The sequence below is a fragment of the Mytilus edulis genome, chromosome 4, assembly GCF_963676685.1.
Source record: "Mytilus edulis chromosome 4, xbMytEdul2.2, whole genome shotgun sequence".
Taxonomy (NCBI): Eukaryota; Metazoa; Mollusca; class Bivalvia; order Mytilida; family Mytilidae; genus Mytilus; species Mytilus edulis.
The window spans coordinates 9,495,483-9,516,182 of record NC_092347.1 but is presented as its reverse complement, the minus strand read 5'-3'; the positions used below and the strand labels follow the sequence as shown (position 1 = coordinate 9,516,182).

The 20,700-nt window shown below is 32.3% G+C and overlaps 1 protein-coding gene across 2 annotated transcripts in view; it reads left to right on the top strand.

The window, feature by feature from the left end:
* The window catches only part of LOC139518911 (baculoviral IAP repeat-containing protein 8-like), a 64,012-nt gene extending 44,149 nt beyond the window's left edge, over nucleotides 1-19,863 (top strand). For both annotated transcript variants that reach the window (XM_071310595.1, XM_071310594.1), the window contains 2 exons: nucleotides 4,958-5,080; nucleotides 19,429-19,863. In XM_071310595.1, coding sequence (XP_071166696.1) covers nucleotides 4,958-5,080; nucleotides 19,429-19,616 — 311 coding nt within the window. In that variant the 3' untranslated portion in view covers nucleotides 19,617-19,863. The remainder of the gene's footprint in view (nucleotides 1-4,957; nucleotides 5,081-19,428) is intronic.
* The last annotated feature ends 837 nt before the right edge of the window (nucleotides 19,864-20,700 follow it).

The following is a 20,700-nucleotide window of genomic DNA, read 5'->3' as shown; positions in this document are numbered from 1 at the left end:
CAGTTTTTGGCTTATAACTATGAAACCAAAGCATCTAGAGCAAATCTGACAAGAAGTTAAATTGTTAATCAAGTCAATATCTATCTGCCCTGAATTTTTCAGATGAATTGGACAACTGGTTGTTGGGTTGCTGCCCTCCAATTGGTAATTTTTAAAGAAGTTTTGCCGTTTTTGGTTATCTTGAATACTATTATAGATAGCGATAAACTGTAAACAGCAATAATGTTCAGCAAAGTAAGATCTACAAATAAGTCAACATGACCTAAATGGTCAATTGACCCCTTATAGAGTTATTGCCATTTATAGTCAATTTTTAACAATTTTCATTAATTTGGTAAATTTATGTAAATTTTTACCAAATATAGTCTTCTGTTACTAATGGGCAAAGTTCATTATAGATATAATTGTAAGAAGCAAAATCGTTCAGTAAAGTAAGAACTTCAAACACATCACCATCACCAAAATACAATTTTGTCATAAATCCATTTGTGTCCTTTGTTTAATATGCACATAGACCAAGGTGAGCGACACAGGCTCTTTAGAGCCTCTAGTTTTCTATGACGTCACATTTTAAGGGACTATGCATAAGTGACCCTTAGTGGTGGACTGATTAATAAAGATACTTGTATAAAACTAGATATCACTGGAATCAGAATGTTCTCTAGTTTATAATGAAATAAAAATAATGTGTACTTTTAATATATTAAAAATATTCCATCCAATGAACATGGGGGGGAAAAAGGTCTAATTTGAACATAAAAAACTTGAAACCAGGTCATGTGCACACCCATGAAGACATGATCCATGCACATTTTACATAATCAAAACTGTATGAAATTTGTAGGTTTTTACCTGGCCTTTCAAAAAAATCTTGTTTCAGGGTACGGTTTCCTGCTCCGAAAAGAGCTACAGTGGCTGCAAATAAGTTTTCAATTTTCACTGCCAAAAAAACAGGATGTTTAGTGTTGTCTCCCCTCAAAACATGTAAAGTTAATATAATTTTTAAAATTATTTCAATCCTTCAACCTGTTTTAATTCAAAGCTAATTAACTAATTTTTACAATCAAATACAAAAAACATGATACTTTTTCACCAATTGAGTAAGTAAACAGGGGTTTCCCTCCATGGTTATTTTTAGTCGGGGAATAACCCCTAGTTTTTTTATACCAAACTGTTTATAGCACCCTTAAGGGTGCAATCAACAGTTTTTTTTCTATGACGTCACATTTTGAGGGACCATGCATAAGTGACCCTTTGTGGTGGACTGATTAATAAAGATACTTGTATAAAACTAGATATCACTGGAATCAGAATGTTCTCTAGTTTATAATGAAATAAAAATAATGTGTACTTTTAATATATTAAAAATATTCCATCCAATGAACATGGGGGGAAAAAGGTCTAATTTGAACATAAAAAACTTGAAACCAGGTCATGTGCACACCCATGAAGACATGATCCATGCACATTTTACATAATCAAAACTGTATGAAATTTGTAGGTTTTTACCTGGCCTTTCAAAAAAATCTTGTTTCAGGGTACGGTTTCCTGCTCCGAAAAGAGCTACAGTGGCTGCATATAAGTTTTCAATTTTCACTGCCAAAAAAACAGGATGTTTAGTGTTGTCTCCCTTCAAAACATGTAAAGTTAATATAATTTTTAAAATTATTTCAATCCTTCAACCTGTTTTAATTCAAAGCTAATTAACTAATTTTTACAATCAAATACAAAAAACATAATACTTTTTCACCAATTGAGTAAGTAAACAGGGGTTTCCCTCCATGGTTATTTTTAGTCGGGGAATAACCCCTAGTTTTTTATACGAAACTGTTTATAGCACCCATAGAAAATGTGTCCATAGTACACAGATGCCACATCGGCACTATATTTACTAACAGATGGACGGAAGGACGAACGAACGAACGAAGGCACAGCTAGAAAACATAATGCCCATAATGGGGCATACAAATTTATTGTTGAAAGTGAAAGTAGTGATTTGGCAAAAATGAAAGTAGGGTAGAGATTAGAGGGAGGCAGGACCTTTTTCGGGACGTCGGGATCGGGTGTTTTTAAGCTCGGGATTGGGGATTGATCCTTACTGGATCCGGAAACATATTTTTCGAATTCGGGATTTCGGGATATGAATTTCTTTAAATTCTGCATCTCAGGATTTCATTTTTTAAGCCTGGGATTTCGGGATCAGGACCCCTCCGACCATTCATCAAATGGGCCTCAGTCGGTCTTAGTCATTTATACAAGATTCATATCCCACCATTGACATGTTAATAAGGCTCTCAAAAGAAAAAGCACTGATGGATTGTCCTAGAAGCATACTTTGTTAGACTTATAATGGTCTATATATATATATAAGCATTTACATTTATTTCATGTTTGAAGCGGTGCAAATTTTTAACTTAATTTGACTTTTACCAAAAGATTCATTTTAGCAAAATAAGAATAATTGTGGTCTGAGGCCAGAAACATGAAAATAATTGTATTTAATAGAAAGGAAACAAATATCGGACTTTGGAAAAAGGGAGAGGGCTTTTAATACCTTTTGTGAAATTCTCCATCCATAATATCTTTTACAAAAAATAATCCTACAACAGTTTACAAGCTCTATATGCCTGCGATTTCACGGGTGTGTTCTAGTATCTATTTAAATAGCCTCCCTATATTTTTTTTGGATAAATTTCTAATATGAAATTGAAGAGTTTAAGAACTTTATTCCTTGAAAAAGCAACAAGCTTATCATATGATCATGGCACAGCTCTTTATTGCTTCTTAAAATACCCCATACTTTGAAGTAGACCAAGGTATAAAGGTTTACCCTTCTGCTAGTCACTTTGTTTCCAAATCCTGAATTACTTGGATAAATAGTCACATATAATAAGAAAATGTTGAGGTCAAATGTCAAAGGTCACAGTTACAGTTAATATATAAAAAAAATGTGCAAAATTGCAAAGTTAGCGGCTTCTACGGCGGTGGCTTTATCTGACTCCTTTAAAGCTTTATATTTTAGAAGATGGAAGACCAGGATGCTCAATATTTTGAATAAAGATGCCTTATGTTAGGAAGTTTCCGTCTGTCAGATAACCATTGTTCTTGACCTCATTTTCATGATTCATTGACTACTTGAAAAAAAAGTTATGATTTTTGGTATTGTAAATTTCTTTCTTATTATGAGCAAAAGGGTAACTATATTTGGTTTGTGCATACCTTGCAAGGTCCTCATGCCCATAAGACAGTTTTCACTTGACCTCATTTCATGGATCAATGAACAAGGTTAAGTTTTGGTGGTCAACTCCATACCTCAGATACTGTAAGCAATAGGTCTAGTATATTTGGTGTATGGAACGATTGTAAGTTGTACATGTCATGATGTCCAACTGGCAGGTGTCATCTGACCTTGATCTCATTTTCATGGTTCAGTGGTTATAGTTATGTTTTTGTGTTTTGGTCTAATTTTCTTAAACTGTATCCAATAGGTTTACTACATTTGATGTATAGAATGATGGTAAAATGTACAATTAGTTTTGGGTCAATGTTATTTTTAGCTCACCTGACCTGAAAGGTCAAGTGAGCTTTTCTCATCACTTGGCGTCCGGCGTCTGTCGTCCGTCGTCTGTAAACTTTTACAAAAATCTTCTCCTCTGAAACTACCGGGCCAAATTTAACCAAACTTGGCCACAATCATCCTTGGGGTATCTTGTTTAAAAAATGTGTCCGATGACCTGGTCATCCAACCAAGATGGCTGCCATGGCTAAAAATAAAACACGGGTAAAATGTATATTTTGGCTTATATCTTTGAAACCAAAGCATTTAGAGCAAATCTGACATGGGGTAAAATTGTTTATCAGGTCAAGATCTATCTGCCCAGAAATTTTCAGACAAATCGGACAACCTGTTTTTGGGTTGCTGCCCCAGAATTAGTAATTTAAAGGAAATTTTGCAGTTTTTGGTTATTATCTTGAATAATATTATAGATAAAGATAAACTATAAACAGCAATAATGTTCAGCAAAGTAAGATCTACAAATAAGTCAACATGACCAAAATGGTCAGTTGACCTGTTAAGGAGTTATTGCCCTTTATAGTAAATTTTTAACAATTTTCATTAACTTGGTCAATTTTTGTAAATTTTTACAAAATAATTTCCTCTGTAACTAATGGGCAAAGTTCATTATAGATAGAGATATTTGTAAGTAGCAAGAACGTTCAATAAAGTAAGAACTTCAAAAACATCATTATCACCGAAACACAATTTTGTCATGATTGTTTAATATGCACATAGACCAAGGTGAGCGACACAGGCTCTTAAGAGCCTATAGTTTTATTATTATGACTAAAGTCATTTGGATTCTCTATTTGTTACCATTTCATTAAATTCATTTACAGATCTTAAGATACATCATTGTAATCCAGAGTATCTTGTTAAATTGTATTCCCAAAACATAATTGCTTCCATTCTAACCCTGAATGGCCCCTGATAATCACACATACTATTTGTACATTCTTTTCCTTTAAAGTTGTCAATTTATTGTTAAAATTTCATTAAGAAATTCAAAAGTGAAATGAATAGACTATCGTTTTAATTGGAAATTTCCAATATAAAATATGGAATAATATACTTTAAACTGAAAGAGTCCTGATCAGTAGCCTTATTTAACTAGAGGCTCTTAAGGGCCTGTGTCGCTCACCTTGGTCTATGTGCATATCAAACAAAGGACACTGATGGATTCATGACAAAATTGTGTTTTGGCAGCTGATATGACAGCTAAATTAGTTTGCTAAAATTATGAGTAGTTATTTAACATAAGGGAGATAATCCATATTTAATTTGAGATTAAAGTTTATAACTAAATTGGATTCTTCATGTTAGAACTGTATCAAACATTAATGATACTATATTCTACAGAATATGACATAGCTGTAATAATTATATTTTTTACTTCAGAACCAAACAAACAACCAACCGTAGTACAGATTATGGGTGTCTTGTTGATTATTGAAGAACAGGAAAAGGAACATGATAAGACGAAAGAAAACCATGACAGAGAAAAACGGGCTTTATATAATGGTAATAATCTTTTATGCCTCCGCTGTCACTGGAGGGGCATTAAGTGCTACCCTTGTATGTCTGTACCTTCTTCCCAAAATTGGTTTCCCTTTAGTTTGCCTCAACCAAATGTGAAGAAACTTGTAGACAATTTTTATTACCACAAAACATAGATCAAGTTCTGTGGTGTCACTTTTACTGTTCTTGAGTAATGCCCCTTTTAAATGTTATATACAAGTAAGGCATCAACAAATTTTCCATTTATTTTGTTATTTGTTCATATTAGGTTGCCAATCAAGCAACCTGAAAACTTTTGCATTGCATTGTACTGAAATTCACTTCACCTTTAATTTTAGACAGATTAGGTCTTTCGCCAGAGGTTTCCAAAATTTTGTGCAGATATTTTAGTTTCCTTCTATTTTTTTCTTTCATCACTTTGCAATATTTTACCGATATTATCAATATTGAGAATGCCAAAAGGTAAAAAGGTCATTTTACTAACATTCTTTTTTCACTCTTATTTTAAGCAAATACTTCAGAAGAACATAAGATAACTGATGTAACCATTTTTTTTTTTTGAAAGTTTGGATTCATGAGCGAAGATGTGCCTATAATTACATGGTTTCGCTGCAAAACATGTTTATTTTACTGAGTTTCATTTTTAGTTCACTTGGACCTCTGGGCCAAGTGAGCTTTTCTAATCACTTCAAGGTGTTTATTGTCTTCGTCCATTAACTTTTACCAATATCTTTTCCTCCTAAACTATTAAACCAAGTTTAACCAAACTTGGCCCAAATCAACATTTGGGTATCCAGGTGGAAAAATGTGTCAGATGACTTGTCTGTCAACAAAGATGGCCGACATGGCTAAAAATAGATCAATGGAGGTGAAATGCAAGTTTTGTTTATTATTTTGAAAACCATAGGTGATCTACATCAAAGATCCTCATGCTTGCAAAAAAACATTTCATAGAACAACTACTTGGCCAAATTAAACCAAGCTGGGCCACAACCATCATGGGGTGTTTATTTTAAAAATGTGTCTGATGACTCCACCTGCCAACCAAAATGGTCAACATGGCTAAAAGTAGAACATAGGGGTTATATGCAAGTTTGTCTATTTTCTTGAAAACCACTATAGATAGAGAAAATCTGACATTCATTTAAAAAATTCAGAGAAAATCTGACATTCATTTAAAAAATTCAGAGAAAATCTGACATTCATTTAAAAAATATAGATAGAGAAAATCTGACATTCATTTAAAAAATATAGATAGAGAAAATCTGACATTCATTTAAAAAATATAGATAGAGAAAATCTGACATTCATTTAAAAAATATAGATAGAGAAAATCTGACATTCATTTAAAAAATATAGATAAAGAAAATCTGACATTCATTTAAAAAATTCAGAAAGATGGGATCTACAATGTACCTTTTGTCTGTTAATCTCAAAACTGTCAGTTGACTAGGAGTTATTGCTCTTAACGTAGTTTGGGGGTTTAAATTTTCGCGCCGTCTGCGCATAAAGTTGTGCAATGATATCGTAAGTCATGTACATTGTCGTAATTTTCCATAACAATAAAATATGATCATTTAAATAATCTTTTTTATTCAAATACATTGAGAAAGAGTTGAATAACTTTTAAATGCCATTTTAAAACTTAATAAAGTTTATTGTTACTACTGTCATTGTCGAAATAGTACTTCCGTTCTAAAAATAAATATGAAGCATGTTTTGACATAGGAGAAGAATGAAGAGAATAACTCACATTAATCGAACACGTGAACTGCTTTTCATGAATACTGTAATGCAGATCGAAATTATAGATAACGATCTTCATTTTGGTAGCTTATGAAGCAGTTTCACTTTTGTCTTACACTAGAAAAGGTCTGACAAACATGCGAAAGATGGATGTAAACAAATCATGAAAAGGGGAAAATTTAAACTGAAAAGTAAGTACTAATGAATTGAATATACATGCTCAAAGAGCGATTCACGACCACTGAAAAATAATATGTAAGCGTAAAATTAGCGGAAATAATTTCAAAATAATATCCGTGTCGAACAACGAAACAATGACACACCCCCCCTTTTTCAGGCTGAAAATAAATTATACATGTAAGTTAACCATAAGCATAGCTCATGGTACTTCTATCATGTAATAGATTTGAAAATTTGTGGACCTGAGAAATACAATGTATGTCATCTGCATAGGGTTCAGACCATTTGGGTTTCTGGGAGAAAAGTATATGATTCATGAAAGTAGGCGGTTTATATGATTACATTTATATGCAAACAGAATTTTCTTGTTGTAAACTTGGATTATTCGAACGCCAATGCAGTTGATTTTTCCCGGATTCCAGTTGTTACATTTTTGGTTAAGCATGCACACTTAAAATTTAGAACTTATCCCATCTATATAAAAAGATGTGGTATGATTGCCAACGAGACAACTTCAATGTATCCACAAGTGACCCATCTTCGCTTGCCAAGGGTTACGATCCACTCTCGCTCTCTCCACCCTTGGCGGATTGAGATAAAATTTCGGAGACACAGGATGAGGATTTTCATTGGTTGCAGTCGAAACTCGCTGCATCCAATCAAAAAGCGTCTATTACATGATCACGTGTAAATGTAGAAGGTGTTTGTAAACAATTGCCACGTGTTTATTGTGCAACAAGTCTTTACATTCCTAAACATACTACTATATTTAGTGACAACTTGAATGTTTTTAATCAACTTTTAGAAGTTCCTGTGTATGTTTCATGCACAAATGCATGAATGTTGACGTATATTTTCGTTTCCGGCTTTAACGCTACTGTGTTTTTACCTCCATATATTGAAGAGTTTAAGTGCTACCATTGGTCAAGAATAATGTATTCGGAATGGGCGAGACTTTAATCCTCCGATAGATGGCGCAACATTGTTTTTACAAATGTTGGCTTAATCTGCCAAGGGTGGAGAGAGCGAGAGTGGATCGTAACCCTTGGCTAGCGAAGATGCAAGTGACCAAAATGACACAGACATTAACAGCTATAGGTCACTGTACAGCCTTCAACATTGAGCAAAGCCCATTCCACAAATAATGCTGCAATAAAAGGCCCCGATATGACAATGTAAAACAATTCAAACAATTCAAACAAGAAAACTAACGGCCTTATTTGCATAAAAAAAATGAACGAAAAACAAATATGTAACACATAATCAAATGACAACCACTGAATTACAGGCTCCTGACTTGGGACAGGCACATACATAAATAATGTGGCAGGGTTAAACATGTTAGCGGGATATAGACTGTATAAATTATTTTTAAAAAGGAATCATTTCACAAAACTACATGTACCTTTCCTACCGATGGTCTGGATGGAGGGTCCTTCATTTCAATCTTATCTAATTCTTTATACCATTTATCTCTATTTATTTTTTTGTTTTTTCCATTTTTCTGTAATTCTTATAATTGAACACCCGTGTTTTCTTCATTGTTACATGTACATGATGTATGTTTATTTTCTTTATTTACAAATGTATTGTGAACATTACATGCATTATTCTCTATTCTTTAAACTTTTCCTGACCCTCCTATAATATATTGATCCTACAGAACCTTCATGAGAGAAAAACAAAACTTTTACTACCTAATTAAACAGGAAAAGGGGTCTTGTCATAAAATGATTTTTTTCTAAATTTAAAAGCTTGTTAGGTCTCTACAGAGTTATTTCGAAGTGCATTTCTTTAACATGTTAAAGACATTAAATGCAAACTTTTAAAAATGACACCTGCGCTAAGTGGGTGTTATATTCTCTTGATGGCTTCAGAACTTTTTTAACCTTTTTCAGCTGGTCCATTCATGATCAAAAGTTACAGTATAATTTCAACTCCTAAAATACTTTATCTTTAAGGCATTTTTTTTTAAAGGTGTATGAAAAAAAATTGCAAGATGTGTAATGTTCACACTAGAGTCTATATTTTGCAAATAAAGATAAAATCAAAGGATAATAAATTACCTATGTTCCTATCTAATAGGATAGTAGGAATAAACCGATCTTAACCAACTTTGTGTGACCAGAGCTTACTAAATTAAAAGCCTGTGGACCAAGTTTCATGGCAATTATAAGATATATATTATAGACAAAATGTTTTTAAAGACTAATTTGTTGTTCATGTATCAGACATGTCGAATGTATAAAATTTGCTCAAAAGTCAAAATTATAAAAATGTATGCTTTTAGCATGTTTAGGATGTTTTTGGATGAAAAAAAAGGGGGGGGGGGCTTGTATGAAGATGTGATATTTTCCAGTAATTTAAAACTCGTGAATGTTTTTGTTGAATAATTAATCCCAGTGGCGGATCCAGAATTTTTCATAAGTGGGGGCTCACTGACTGCCTAAGAGGGGACCCGCTCAGGTCATGCTCCAGTGATTCCCTATATTATTAACCAAATTTTTCCCAGGGCCGTCTCTAGATCCTCCCATATGTTCAAAATGTACTTTAAATAGAAAGGAAATTACAAATGACATAGTATATAACATGTAATAATTTAATAGTACATTATGTATTAAAAAAAACTTGAGCCAAAAACACTTGAAATAATTCAGGGTCAATTTAGGCCCTAGCACATACATTGTATTTACATTTAAAAATGCATACTACAGCTATAGTTATTAAAATTTGCTTTTTTGGGGCTGATTTCTATTGCATGTAATTTTAGTCCCAAGAGGCATACATGTATATTTGAACCACTTACTATCCTACAGTAGAAAAGAAAAATAACATGTGAAATACAGCAGTTACAAAAGATATAGTAAAATGCGAATATACTGAAATCTTTAATTTTATGACTGACTTTTATGTATATACAAACCTTGTCACATTTTTCTTGCTTCATAGAGGTTGTGAGACAAGGATCCTGACTATTCATACATTGTCCATTCGTTTTTGATGCGTTTTGTTATTTGATTTTGCCATGTGATTATGGACTTTCCGAATTGATGTTCAGTATTTTTGTGATTTTACTTTTTTCATACAACTCATTCTGCAAATGTATCTGTGATAATCTACTTTTCGCTAGATTCAGAGTTCAAAAATGAATAATACAAATTGATAAAACACATATGTTGTACCAATTTACACCACAGGCACTGTCCCAGGTTAAGGGGAAGGGTTGTCACCTTCAAACATTAACCCCACCACATTTTGTATGTGCCTTTCCCAAGTCATGAAGTTTTAAACAAAAACAAAAAACATGAGAAAAGTCAGGTACTTAAGCTGACTGATGCAATGATGGTTCCTGTATTACAATACACAGAAAAATGACACAATACCGAGGATAATATTTAATTTATTTTTAGAATGAAGAAAACAAAACAGTTATAAATAATTTTATTGCATATAACACTTCCAATTACTTAGACACATATATCTTATGCATCCTCTCAGTTATATTTAAGTATCCAGCTGATCGTTGACCGTCAAAAATATTTCTTTGTAAAATGTCCGGCTGTCGTCAGGAAATTTTGGAAGCCTTGTCATGAACCTGTAATTCAGACAGTGGTTGTCTTTTGTTGTTGTGTCACATATTTTTTTGTTCATCATTTTGTACATTAAAATGCCTTCAGTTTTCTCATTTGAATTGTTTTTCATTAGTCATTGAAGGGCCTTTTACAGCTAACTATGCGATAACAGCTTTTGACCTGTAGCTGTTAACTTCTGTGTCATTTGGTCTATTGCGGAGAGTCGCCTCGTTAACAATCAATTATCATACCATATCTTCCTTTTATATTGAAACACAAATATTGACACATAAAAACCTGTCAGATAGAAAGTCAGAATGAGACTTATGAAAAAAAAATTGGCAGACTGTCAGCTCACACTTTTCATATGTTGTCACAATCATGGTTTAAGCACAATAATAACCAGATGCTCGGCAGGGCACAGCTTTATACAACCGCAGAGGTCAAACCCTAACGGTTTGGGCTAGTATTGACCCATCATTCAAGCTGGATACAGCTCTGAATTTGGACTGTGATTAAATAGTTGACACAGCATAGGTTTCTGACACAGAATGAATGTGGTCTAATGAACTTAAAATATGTTTTTTGGCTCAAAATTGAGCAATTCACTTCGGCTGTAAAATATTAATCCTCTCAAAAAAAAATATTCAGATTTAATTTCTGAAATGTGAAATTGACCCCCCTATCCCTTATTCCAACAATGATCTCAATTCAAATTTCTAATGCAACAATTACTACTCATTTAAATCCATCATAAAATATTAAAATATAAAATGTCATACAGTCATGGCAAAAATTAATATTAATCAATAATAACTTCTAAAAAAATAAATGGGGAATGTGTCCAAAGGGACACAGATGATGCCCCTGCTGTCATTTATTTTGCTCTGAAAATTCAATCAAAGAGATTTTATGTCCGTTTACCCTATATTTAGCCTATTTGCACTCATTTTCAGAGGTCAAAAAATCTCTTGGTTGGCCGGTGACCCCCAAATTTTATTTCAATTAAATAAAAATAGAGACATTAAGCTTTACAGTATGAAATAATGAGCAACTTCTGTCATTTATTTTGCTCTGCAAATTCAACCAAAGAGATTTTATGTCTGTTTTCCCTATATTTAGCCTATTTGCACTCATTTTCAGAGGTCAAAAAATCTCTTGGATGGCCGGTGACCCCCAATTTTTATTTCAAATCTATAAAATAGAGACATTAAGCTTTACAGTATGAAATAATGAGCAACTTCTGTCATTTATTTTGCTCTGAAAATTCAATCAAAGAGATTTTATGTCCGTTTTCCCTATATTTAGCCGATTTGCACTCATTTTCAGAGGTCAAAAAATCTCTTGGTTGGCCGGTGACCCCTAAATTTTATTTCAAATCTATAAAATAGAGACATTAAGCTTTACAGTATGAAATAATGAGCAACTTCTGTCATTTATTTTGCTTTGCAAATTCAACCAAAGAGATTTTATGTCTGTTTTCCCTATATTTAGCCTATTTGCACTCATTTTCAGAGGTCATAAAAATCTCTTGGTTGGTCGGTGAGCCCAAAATTTTATTTCAATTTTATAAAATAGAGACATCAAGCTTTACAGTATGAAAAAATGAACAACTTCTGTCATTTATTTTGCTTTGAAAAAATTCAATCAAAGTGTTTTTTTGTCCATTTTTCCTATATTTCCATATAACCTATTTGCACTCACTTTCAGAGGTCAAAATATCTCTTAGTTGCCGGTGACCCCAAATTTTTTTTGCATTTTTTCATTTACAATACTTCAAAGTTAAATTTCACAAAGTATAAGAAAATTCTGTCATTTTTTTTCTATACCCCTGAACTACCTTAAATGAAGAATTTTACTATTTGAAAATTATAATTAAGAGGCATTAACTTAATGAAGCAAAAATGTTAAGCATGATAAGATCTAGGAATAAGTTAAAAGGCTGGAATCGTCAGTCGGTTCCTTATTGGAGTAATTGCTCTTTAATAATGATATTTACCTTTAATCAAGTTTTTGCCTATTATCTTAAAAACTAAAGTAGATAGATAAAAACTTTAAAAAGCAAAAATAATAAGTAAGACAAGATTTACAAAGAAGTCAATTGGGTAAATCATCAGTGGACTCCTTATAGGAGTTATCATCTTTAAATGAAGATTTTTACCTTTTTTTCGTTCATTTTTGCCTTTTATCTTGAAAACTATAATAGAGCTTCTAGTTTAATATATCCTCAAATTAAGGTTTTTATTGTCGAGCCTGCAACTTTTGTTGCAGAAAGCTCGACATATGGATAGTGATCCGGCGGCGGTGGCGGCGGTGTTAGCTAACTTCTTAAAAGCTTTATATTTTAGAAGGTGGAAGACCTGGATGCTTCATACTTTATATATAGATGCCTCATGTTACGAAGTTTCCGTCAGTCACATGTCCAATGTCCTTGACCTCATTTTCATGGTTCAGTGACCACTTGAAAAAATAGTTCAATTTTTTTGTAATGTTGAATTCTCTCTTATTATAAGTAATAGGATAACTATATTTGATATGTGCTACCTTGCAAGGTCCTCATGTCTGTCAGACAGTTTTCACTTGACCTCGACCTCATTTCATGGATCAGTGAACAAGGCTAAGTTTTGGTGGTCAAGTCTATATCTCAGATACTATAAGCAATAGGGCTAGTATATTCAGTGTATAGAAGGACTGTAAGGTGTACATATCCAACTGGCAGGTGTCATCTGACCTTGACCTCATTTTCATGGTTCAGTGGTTATAGTTAAATTTTTGCGTTTTGGTCTGTTTTTCTCATACTATATGCAATAGGTCTACTATATTTGTTGTATGGAACGATTGTAAGGTGTACATGTCTATCGGGCAGATGTCATGTGACCTTGACCTCATTTTCATGGTTCAGTGGTCAAAGTTAAATTTTTGTGTTTTGGTCTGTTTTTCTCATACTATATGCAATAGGTCTACTATATTTGTTGTATGGAACGATTGTAAGGTGTACATGTCTAACGGGCAGATGTCATGTGACCTTGACCTCATTTTCATGGTTCAGTGGTCAAAGTTAAGTTTTTTGAGTTTTGGTCTTTTTATCTAATACTATATGCCTTAGGTCAACTATATTTGGTGTATGGAAATATTTAATGATCTTTATGTTAGTCGCACAGGTTTTATTTGACTGTAATCTCATTTTCACGGTTCATTGCACAGTGTTAAGGTTTTGTGTTTTGATCTATTTTTCTTAAACTAATATAAGTAATCGGTCAACTATATATGTTGTATAGAAGCATTAGCTGTACATGTCTGCCTGGCATGGTTCATCTGACCTTGACCTCATTTTCAAGGTTCATTGGTCTATGTTTAGTTATCTTGGTTAATGTTAAGTTTATGTGACAATTGTTATAAAGCTTAGCTTTATACTTAGGACTATCAACATAATATCAATGATTAGTATAGAAGGCGAGACATTTCAGCGTGTGCACTCTTGTTGCACATGGCAGGGCTCCCAACAAATATTTGTGCCAGCTAGACATTTTTTAAGACTAAGTAACAAACGGAAATAATGGCAAGGCCGTAGGGCAGGTCTGTTTACAGTGAGGCAATTCGCCGAGCTGAGCGAGGCGAAAAATTTTTGGGCTTTTTTTTTTAGGGTGGTTCGGGTGCCTGACATGTACGGGAGAAGCTTTTTCCAGCATTACCATCTATAATAAAAAATAAAAAAATATAACAGAAATGCGTTTTTTTTATTAACTAGCCTAGTAAGTAACAAATCAAGTTTCAATATTAAAGTTAATCTCTGTTGGTCAACTAAAACTTTCCTTTTCTCCTGTGACCTGTACTGCTTCAACACACGTTCTTGACTTATGTATATATATATATATATATATATATATATAGTCCAACATCAAGTTATAAGCTTCTATAAGACGAGCATCAATAAGAATATATTTATTATACATAATCATTAACCATAAGAATAGGTACAGAGAAAAATAGACCAACATTGTTACTTAACCTGATTTTTGACGTTCTAATGTCACAAGTGATCACAAGTTATCTAAACATTCCGCTGGAAGACCTATCTGAACACATTATTCTGATGGAAGACCTTTACTTGGACACATTATTCTATCATTTTTTTTAAAAGTCATTGGTTTGACCTACCGCGGTTCGAACCCACGACCTACCGCACTAGAATCAATGGAACACGCTTGCATACAACCAGACAATGCTGATCATAAACAGAAAAAGAAACACGAAAAAAATTATTTTCAAACAATACCAAAAATATATCATTCCTACTTTTACTAAAGATAAATAAAAATCAAGAATTGCCTTATACATTTTTAAGACTTCCATAGAAAAGGCGCTTCATGATTTTGTTTAAATTAATTATGAATAATTATTATATTTTTGGCCAATGAATTATTTTACTGTAAAGATTAATAACTATAATCGATTTAAAAATAAACCAAGGAAAGTATTAAGCCAGCATATTTATAGGGGTGTTTTTATACTCATTAGTTACCTTTTTCATATTTTTTCTCTTTAAAATACCCATCTTCAACGAGTTTGGTAACGACATTAAGATTTGTTTCAATTTTTTTTATTTTGATTTGTATTCGGAACACTTATTTTTTTACCGTCATCGATTCGCTATGGTAAAAGCTGCAATCGCTGCTGCAGATTGAACATATTGGATGTAGTAGTGTGCTGGTAGATAATTTGAAACGCGAAACTTGCATATTGATAATGTAAAATCTATAATTAAAAAAAAATGACACTTTAAAAGTTTGGTCGTCGTTTCAAAAGTGAGGCATTTGCCTCATTTGCCTCCATTACGCTACGGCCCTGAATGGTATACAGTTGGGCATCATATAAACAATGATTGACATTAAAAGGATATTTAAATTGTTGACTTGTGATATAAATTCGGTTTAAGTATCTCTTGCCACTTTATTTCTACAAGATAATACTTGAAATGAAAGCTAGTTAAAGGTATCATTGACAATTTTAGCATTTTTGAAGAATTCAGATGCGTTATTAAAAGAGGGACGAAAGATACCAAAGGGACAGTCAAACTCATAAATCTAAAACAAACTGACAACGCCATGGCTAAAAATAAAAAAGACAAACAGAAAAACAATAGTAATCTCACACCCTCTTACATGGGCAGACATGAACTAAATCAAACAATGTTGTTCTGACAATTTTTGGTTTAAAACCTTTATAACACCTTTTTGAATGTTTCAATCACTGTAGCTGCCATATCAAAAATGTTATCAACTAATTTCTTTTAACGGAGGCTCAACTTTGAAATATAATTTACGATTTACTGCTGTCCTAAACACGCTAAAGAACAATAAATGGTACCATAAATTAATTAATTGCATTTGATGAAGTTAATGTCTCACAAGGCAACCCCATTATTAAATAATAGTTAACATACCTGATAATGGAACAATACCATTTTAATCTGCATTACGAAATGTAAATTGAATAGAAATACTTGGAATCTAGTTTTCAATTTTAATACCTCGATAAAAAGATACAAAAATATTAATGTAACTGGAATTAAAAACTATGTGAATCAAACATTTATTATACAATCCAACATAAATTAAAATAAATTCGCTCGTACTATAATAACTTTAGTCAAAGATTTGTATACTATATATAAATCCTTAATTTAGTAAATTGTCCACTATAATGTATAAATTATCAAGTTGAATGTGACCGATTTTAAATTACTTAATCAATAATCTGTTGAAATTGAAAAATTAATAAGATAAGTATTTAAATTAATTATGCGTACAATAAACTCAACAATCTGACCTTAGAGGAATTCAGTTACTTCCTAGCAGACCGTGCATTCAAAATATTGTGAGGAGTGCTTTAGCTGTTAAAATTGATATGCCGTGTAATCGAATTAAGACATGCGCGTTACATTGACCTGTGCATGAACTGTCGCAAGTCTTGCCTTCCTCTGATAACGCGATTTAACGGTCAAGCCCTTTAAATCGAATTATATCATATATATATAAGTGTCTAAGAATGTAACTTTAACACACTAATGAGTGTTATAAAATTAGTTGTTATATTTGTCACCGGATATATTTATCCATTTTATTTCATTATTAAGCATTTCATATTATTTGTGTTTTCAGTGTTATATGTTTTCCATTCATATCATATTCATATTTCATATTCATGTTTTTTGACGATTGACGACAATAGTTTTTTTTTTTACAATTGGTTTACAATTTGTTTACTTGCAGATTATATAATAAAGTATTTATAAATTGGACGACTCATTAAATGCAGAAATGGCCCACAAGCATTACCACGACTAGTTTATGGGTTTATGGTGACTTATTCCTCATCCCAAGTCGATGTTATATTGGTGTCCCATTTTTCCTGCGACATATTTTATATATTATTCACGCAATATTTTGCTAAACAAATTAGCTTCATCGGGCGTGTTCATCAATCTAGGTGAAATCGGATGCATGACAAAAAATATCTTTGTAGCTTATAATCGAATCCCGGCAAGAACCAAAAATTTGCGAAAGCAAATTTACAGATCTAACATTGTTGGGTTGATGTTTAGACGAGTTGTGTATATATATATGTAAAGTCTCTGAATGATTGTATAATAAAAACTATAACACAAATTCCCATACGTTTCGGCCATTACGATTCATTTTATTCCAATGAAGAAGGCCGTAATGGCCGAAACGTATGGGAATTTGTGTTATAGTTTTTATTATATATATATATATATATATATACAACTCGTCTAAACATCAACCCAACAATGTTAGATCTGTAAATTTGCTTTCGCAAATTTTTGGTTCTTCCCTCGCCGGGATTCGAACCCATGCTACTGTGATATCGTGACACCAAATCGCCTGCACTGCAGCCGTCCCGCTAGACCACACGACCACCTGGGCTCTCTATATATATTTTTGTTGATAATCTAAATCTTTTTGACTAAATTATTAAAATGAAAACCGCTGAAATTTATGAAAATAATTTGAATAAACTATCAATGTCGGGTTTGCATAGCTGATTATAAATAAAAACATTTGTGTCTATTGAATAGCATAGCAGGGTCCAAAGAAATGCATATGTCCTTCAGTCAGACTTCTCAACTCTACAATTTTGGGTAAAGATTTAAGATTTGCATTAAATGCAATCATAAACCTATTGTACTGACTTGATATCTGAATCTTATAAGGGTTATATTTGTTATTCTCGTGGGATTTTGTCTGATGCTTGGTCCGTTTCTGTGTGTGTTAGTTACATTGTAGTGTTGTGTCGTTGTTCTCCTCTTATATTTATGCGTTTCCCTCAGTTTTAGTTTGTTACCCCGATTTTGTTTTTTGTCCATGGATTTATGAGTTTGAACAGCGGTATACTACTGTTGCCTTTATTTATCAGTTATCACTTCTTTATAGAAACAAAATATAGTGCATTGATTATTACATTGATCCTATCCATGAACATTTCCAGAAATTTACCAATGAAATATATGCTCAATTTTTCAAGTTTCAAAATGATGTTCTTCTTGTCAAAAATGCAAGGTCCAGGAATCTAATATCTGTTCTAAAATATCAATGGTATTTGTTTAACTTCCACAGATAAATTTCTGGTAAAGCAATCTTATACCCTTCCGTGCTTACAAGCACTTTGATTATAAAATGTCGATGAAACTTATATCTGCACTGTCTGGGACACATTCAGAAATCAGTACTGATCAACTACTATTTCTTAAAGGAGTTATGCCTCTTTAAAATTTCATTGCATGACAAATTTCGCTGATTAATTTTTTTTTATGGGAAAGCTGTGTCCCCTAGAAATATAAATTTTATGGAAAATTGCTTTGAGAATGCTTTTTAAGATGTTATATTATTAAAAAATTTCCAGTAGGCACTCTCATTCCTACATTCTTGCTGAATTTTTATGAAATTCATTTCAAAAATTTCTATAAGCAAGGTCATGCATAAGGTCAATATTCAGTACAGATTTATTTTTTTAACAGGAGTTATGCCCCTTGGTAATAGAAATTTATTTGGAAAATTGTTCTGCAAGCAAAATCTCACAGGTCTTCATTTCTTGAAGAATATTTATAGAAAATGTTTACAGAACCAAAAATGCATACATTGTAGTTATTTGCCTTGGAAAACTAAATATATGTATAGGTGGAGGACCTAATTTTTGCATAGGTACAAAAAAAAAAGAGGACCTTGGAAAACCAATCTATTTTACTTTTAGAATTCGCTTAAAAGTATTTAGTTTTCTTGGAAACAAATAGAAAACGGGCACTTACCTACTGTTATTCAGGAGTAGGGTAAGTTTTTGTACTAAAATTTGTAAAGAAAAGCTCATAAAAAACTACACAAACCAGGTATTGAGCTTTATAGTACCTTAGAAGAATATTTATTTTACCAAAATTTTCTCCGCCTCCCTTTTGTCAATTCTTCTCTCAATACTGGTCTGTGGGTCTCAATTCTTAGATTGGTCTAAATGTAAATGCAAAACATGGTTTTTGGTTTGCAACATCAATTGTCTGATGTGATGTAAACAAGTTTGATTCTTTCAGTGCAAGAAAAGCTTGAAATTGGTGTATGATTATCAATTATTTTGCAGCATGTCAGAAGTATAAGCTTATTTAAAAAAAAATGTTATTTGGATCGGGAGTTGTCTCATTGGCACTCATACCACATCTTCCTATACCTACTGACTGAACACCCATCAGACTTCAAAAATGTCTTTTTCTACTAATGGCTTTAGTGATTTGTGATTATAAATTGTACTCTTATATTTTTTTCTAAATTTTTTTTTAATTTATTTTAGAAATAGAGGACCTTAAATCAAAGATATTGTGTGGGATATGTTGTGCCTCAGTTAGAAATATGGTGTTATGTCCTTGCAGCCATTTTTTTTGTTGTGAACCATGTGTGAGCAAAATTCAAGAGGAAGGTGGACAATGTCCAGTATGCAGAAGTCGGATTGAAAGAAGTCAAAAAATTTACTTGCCATAAAAGATATTACCTCATTTGTTTTATATATATTTATTGTTAATGGTGTTATTTACAGTTGTTACTTTTACATGTTTGTGCAATAATTTATTTTTTTAAATAAAATTATATTATTGAATAGTCAAGATTTTAAATTTCTTTATAAATATAAAGACTACAGAGTGAACAAGTTAAAACAGTTCTCTGGAGGAACATTGAGCATGTCCAATATGCAGAAATTCAAAAGAGGGAAATAAAAAGATATGTGGTTTTTAATTGAAATATATATTTTTTGTTAATAATGTTATATTCTTTAAAGAATAGCCAGAATTTTCAATATCAGCTTTTGCAATCACTTGTAGGTGTTTGTTCATTATCTTTACAAAACTTTCCTCTTTTGAAACTAAATTGAAGAAAATTTCACAATATTCATCTCAAGAGTGGAGGAGCCTGTAATTCAGTGGTTGTCGTTTGTTTATGTGTTACATATTTGTTTTTCGTTCTTTTTTTTACATAAATAAGGTCGTTAGTTTTCTCGTTTGAATTGTTTTACATTGTCTTATGGGAGCCTTTTATAGCTGACTATGCGGTATGGGCTTTGCTCATTGTTGAAGGCCATACGTTGACCTATAGTTGTTAATGTCTGTGTCATATTTGTCTTTTGTGGATAGTTGTCTCATTGGCAATAATACCACATCTTCTTTTTTATATTTAAAAAATGTTTTCATTTATCCTCACTGCAAATCATTATGGTACCATGGCTAAAAATTGAACAATTTTGTAAAAAGGAGATAGAGAAAATCTATTTCGCAAATATGTTAAGGTGTAATACCATCATTGATTTTCCCCTATTTGTCTTTGTTCAATTTGCACTTTTAAAAAAAATGTGGAGAATTTATCTTTGTTACAAATAAAGAGATACTCAGCATGAATAAAGTTTTCGCCTGTCCAGTACATGCCAGTACTATAGAAAAATGTTGCATAACATTTCATTGCATATAAGCATTTCCAGGATGCAGCCTACTATCTGTTAGGACTGTCAGATGGATTTAATATATCCCTGGCAAACAAAGTTTGGAGATATATAGAAAACCTTGTTCAGTTCAGT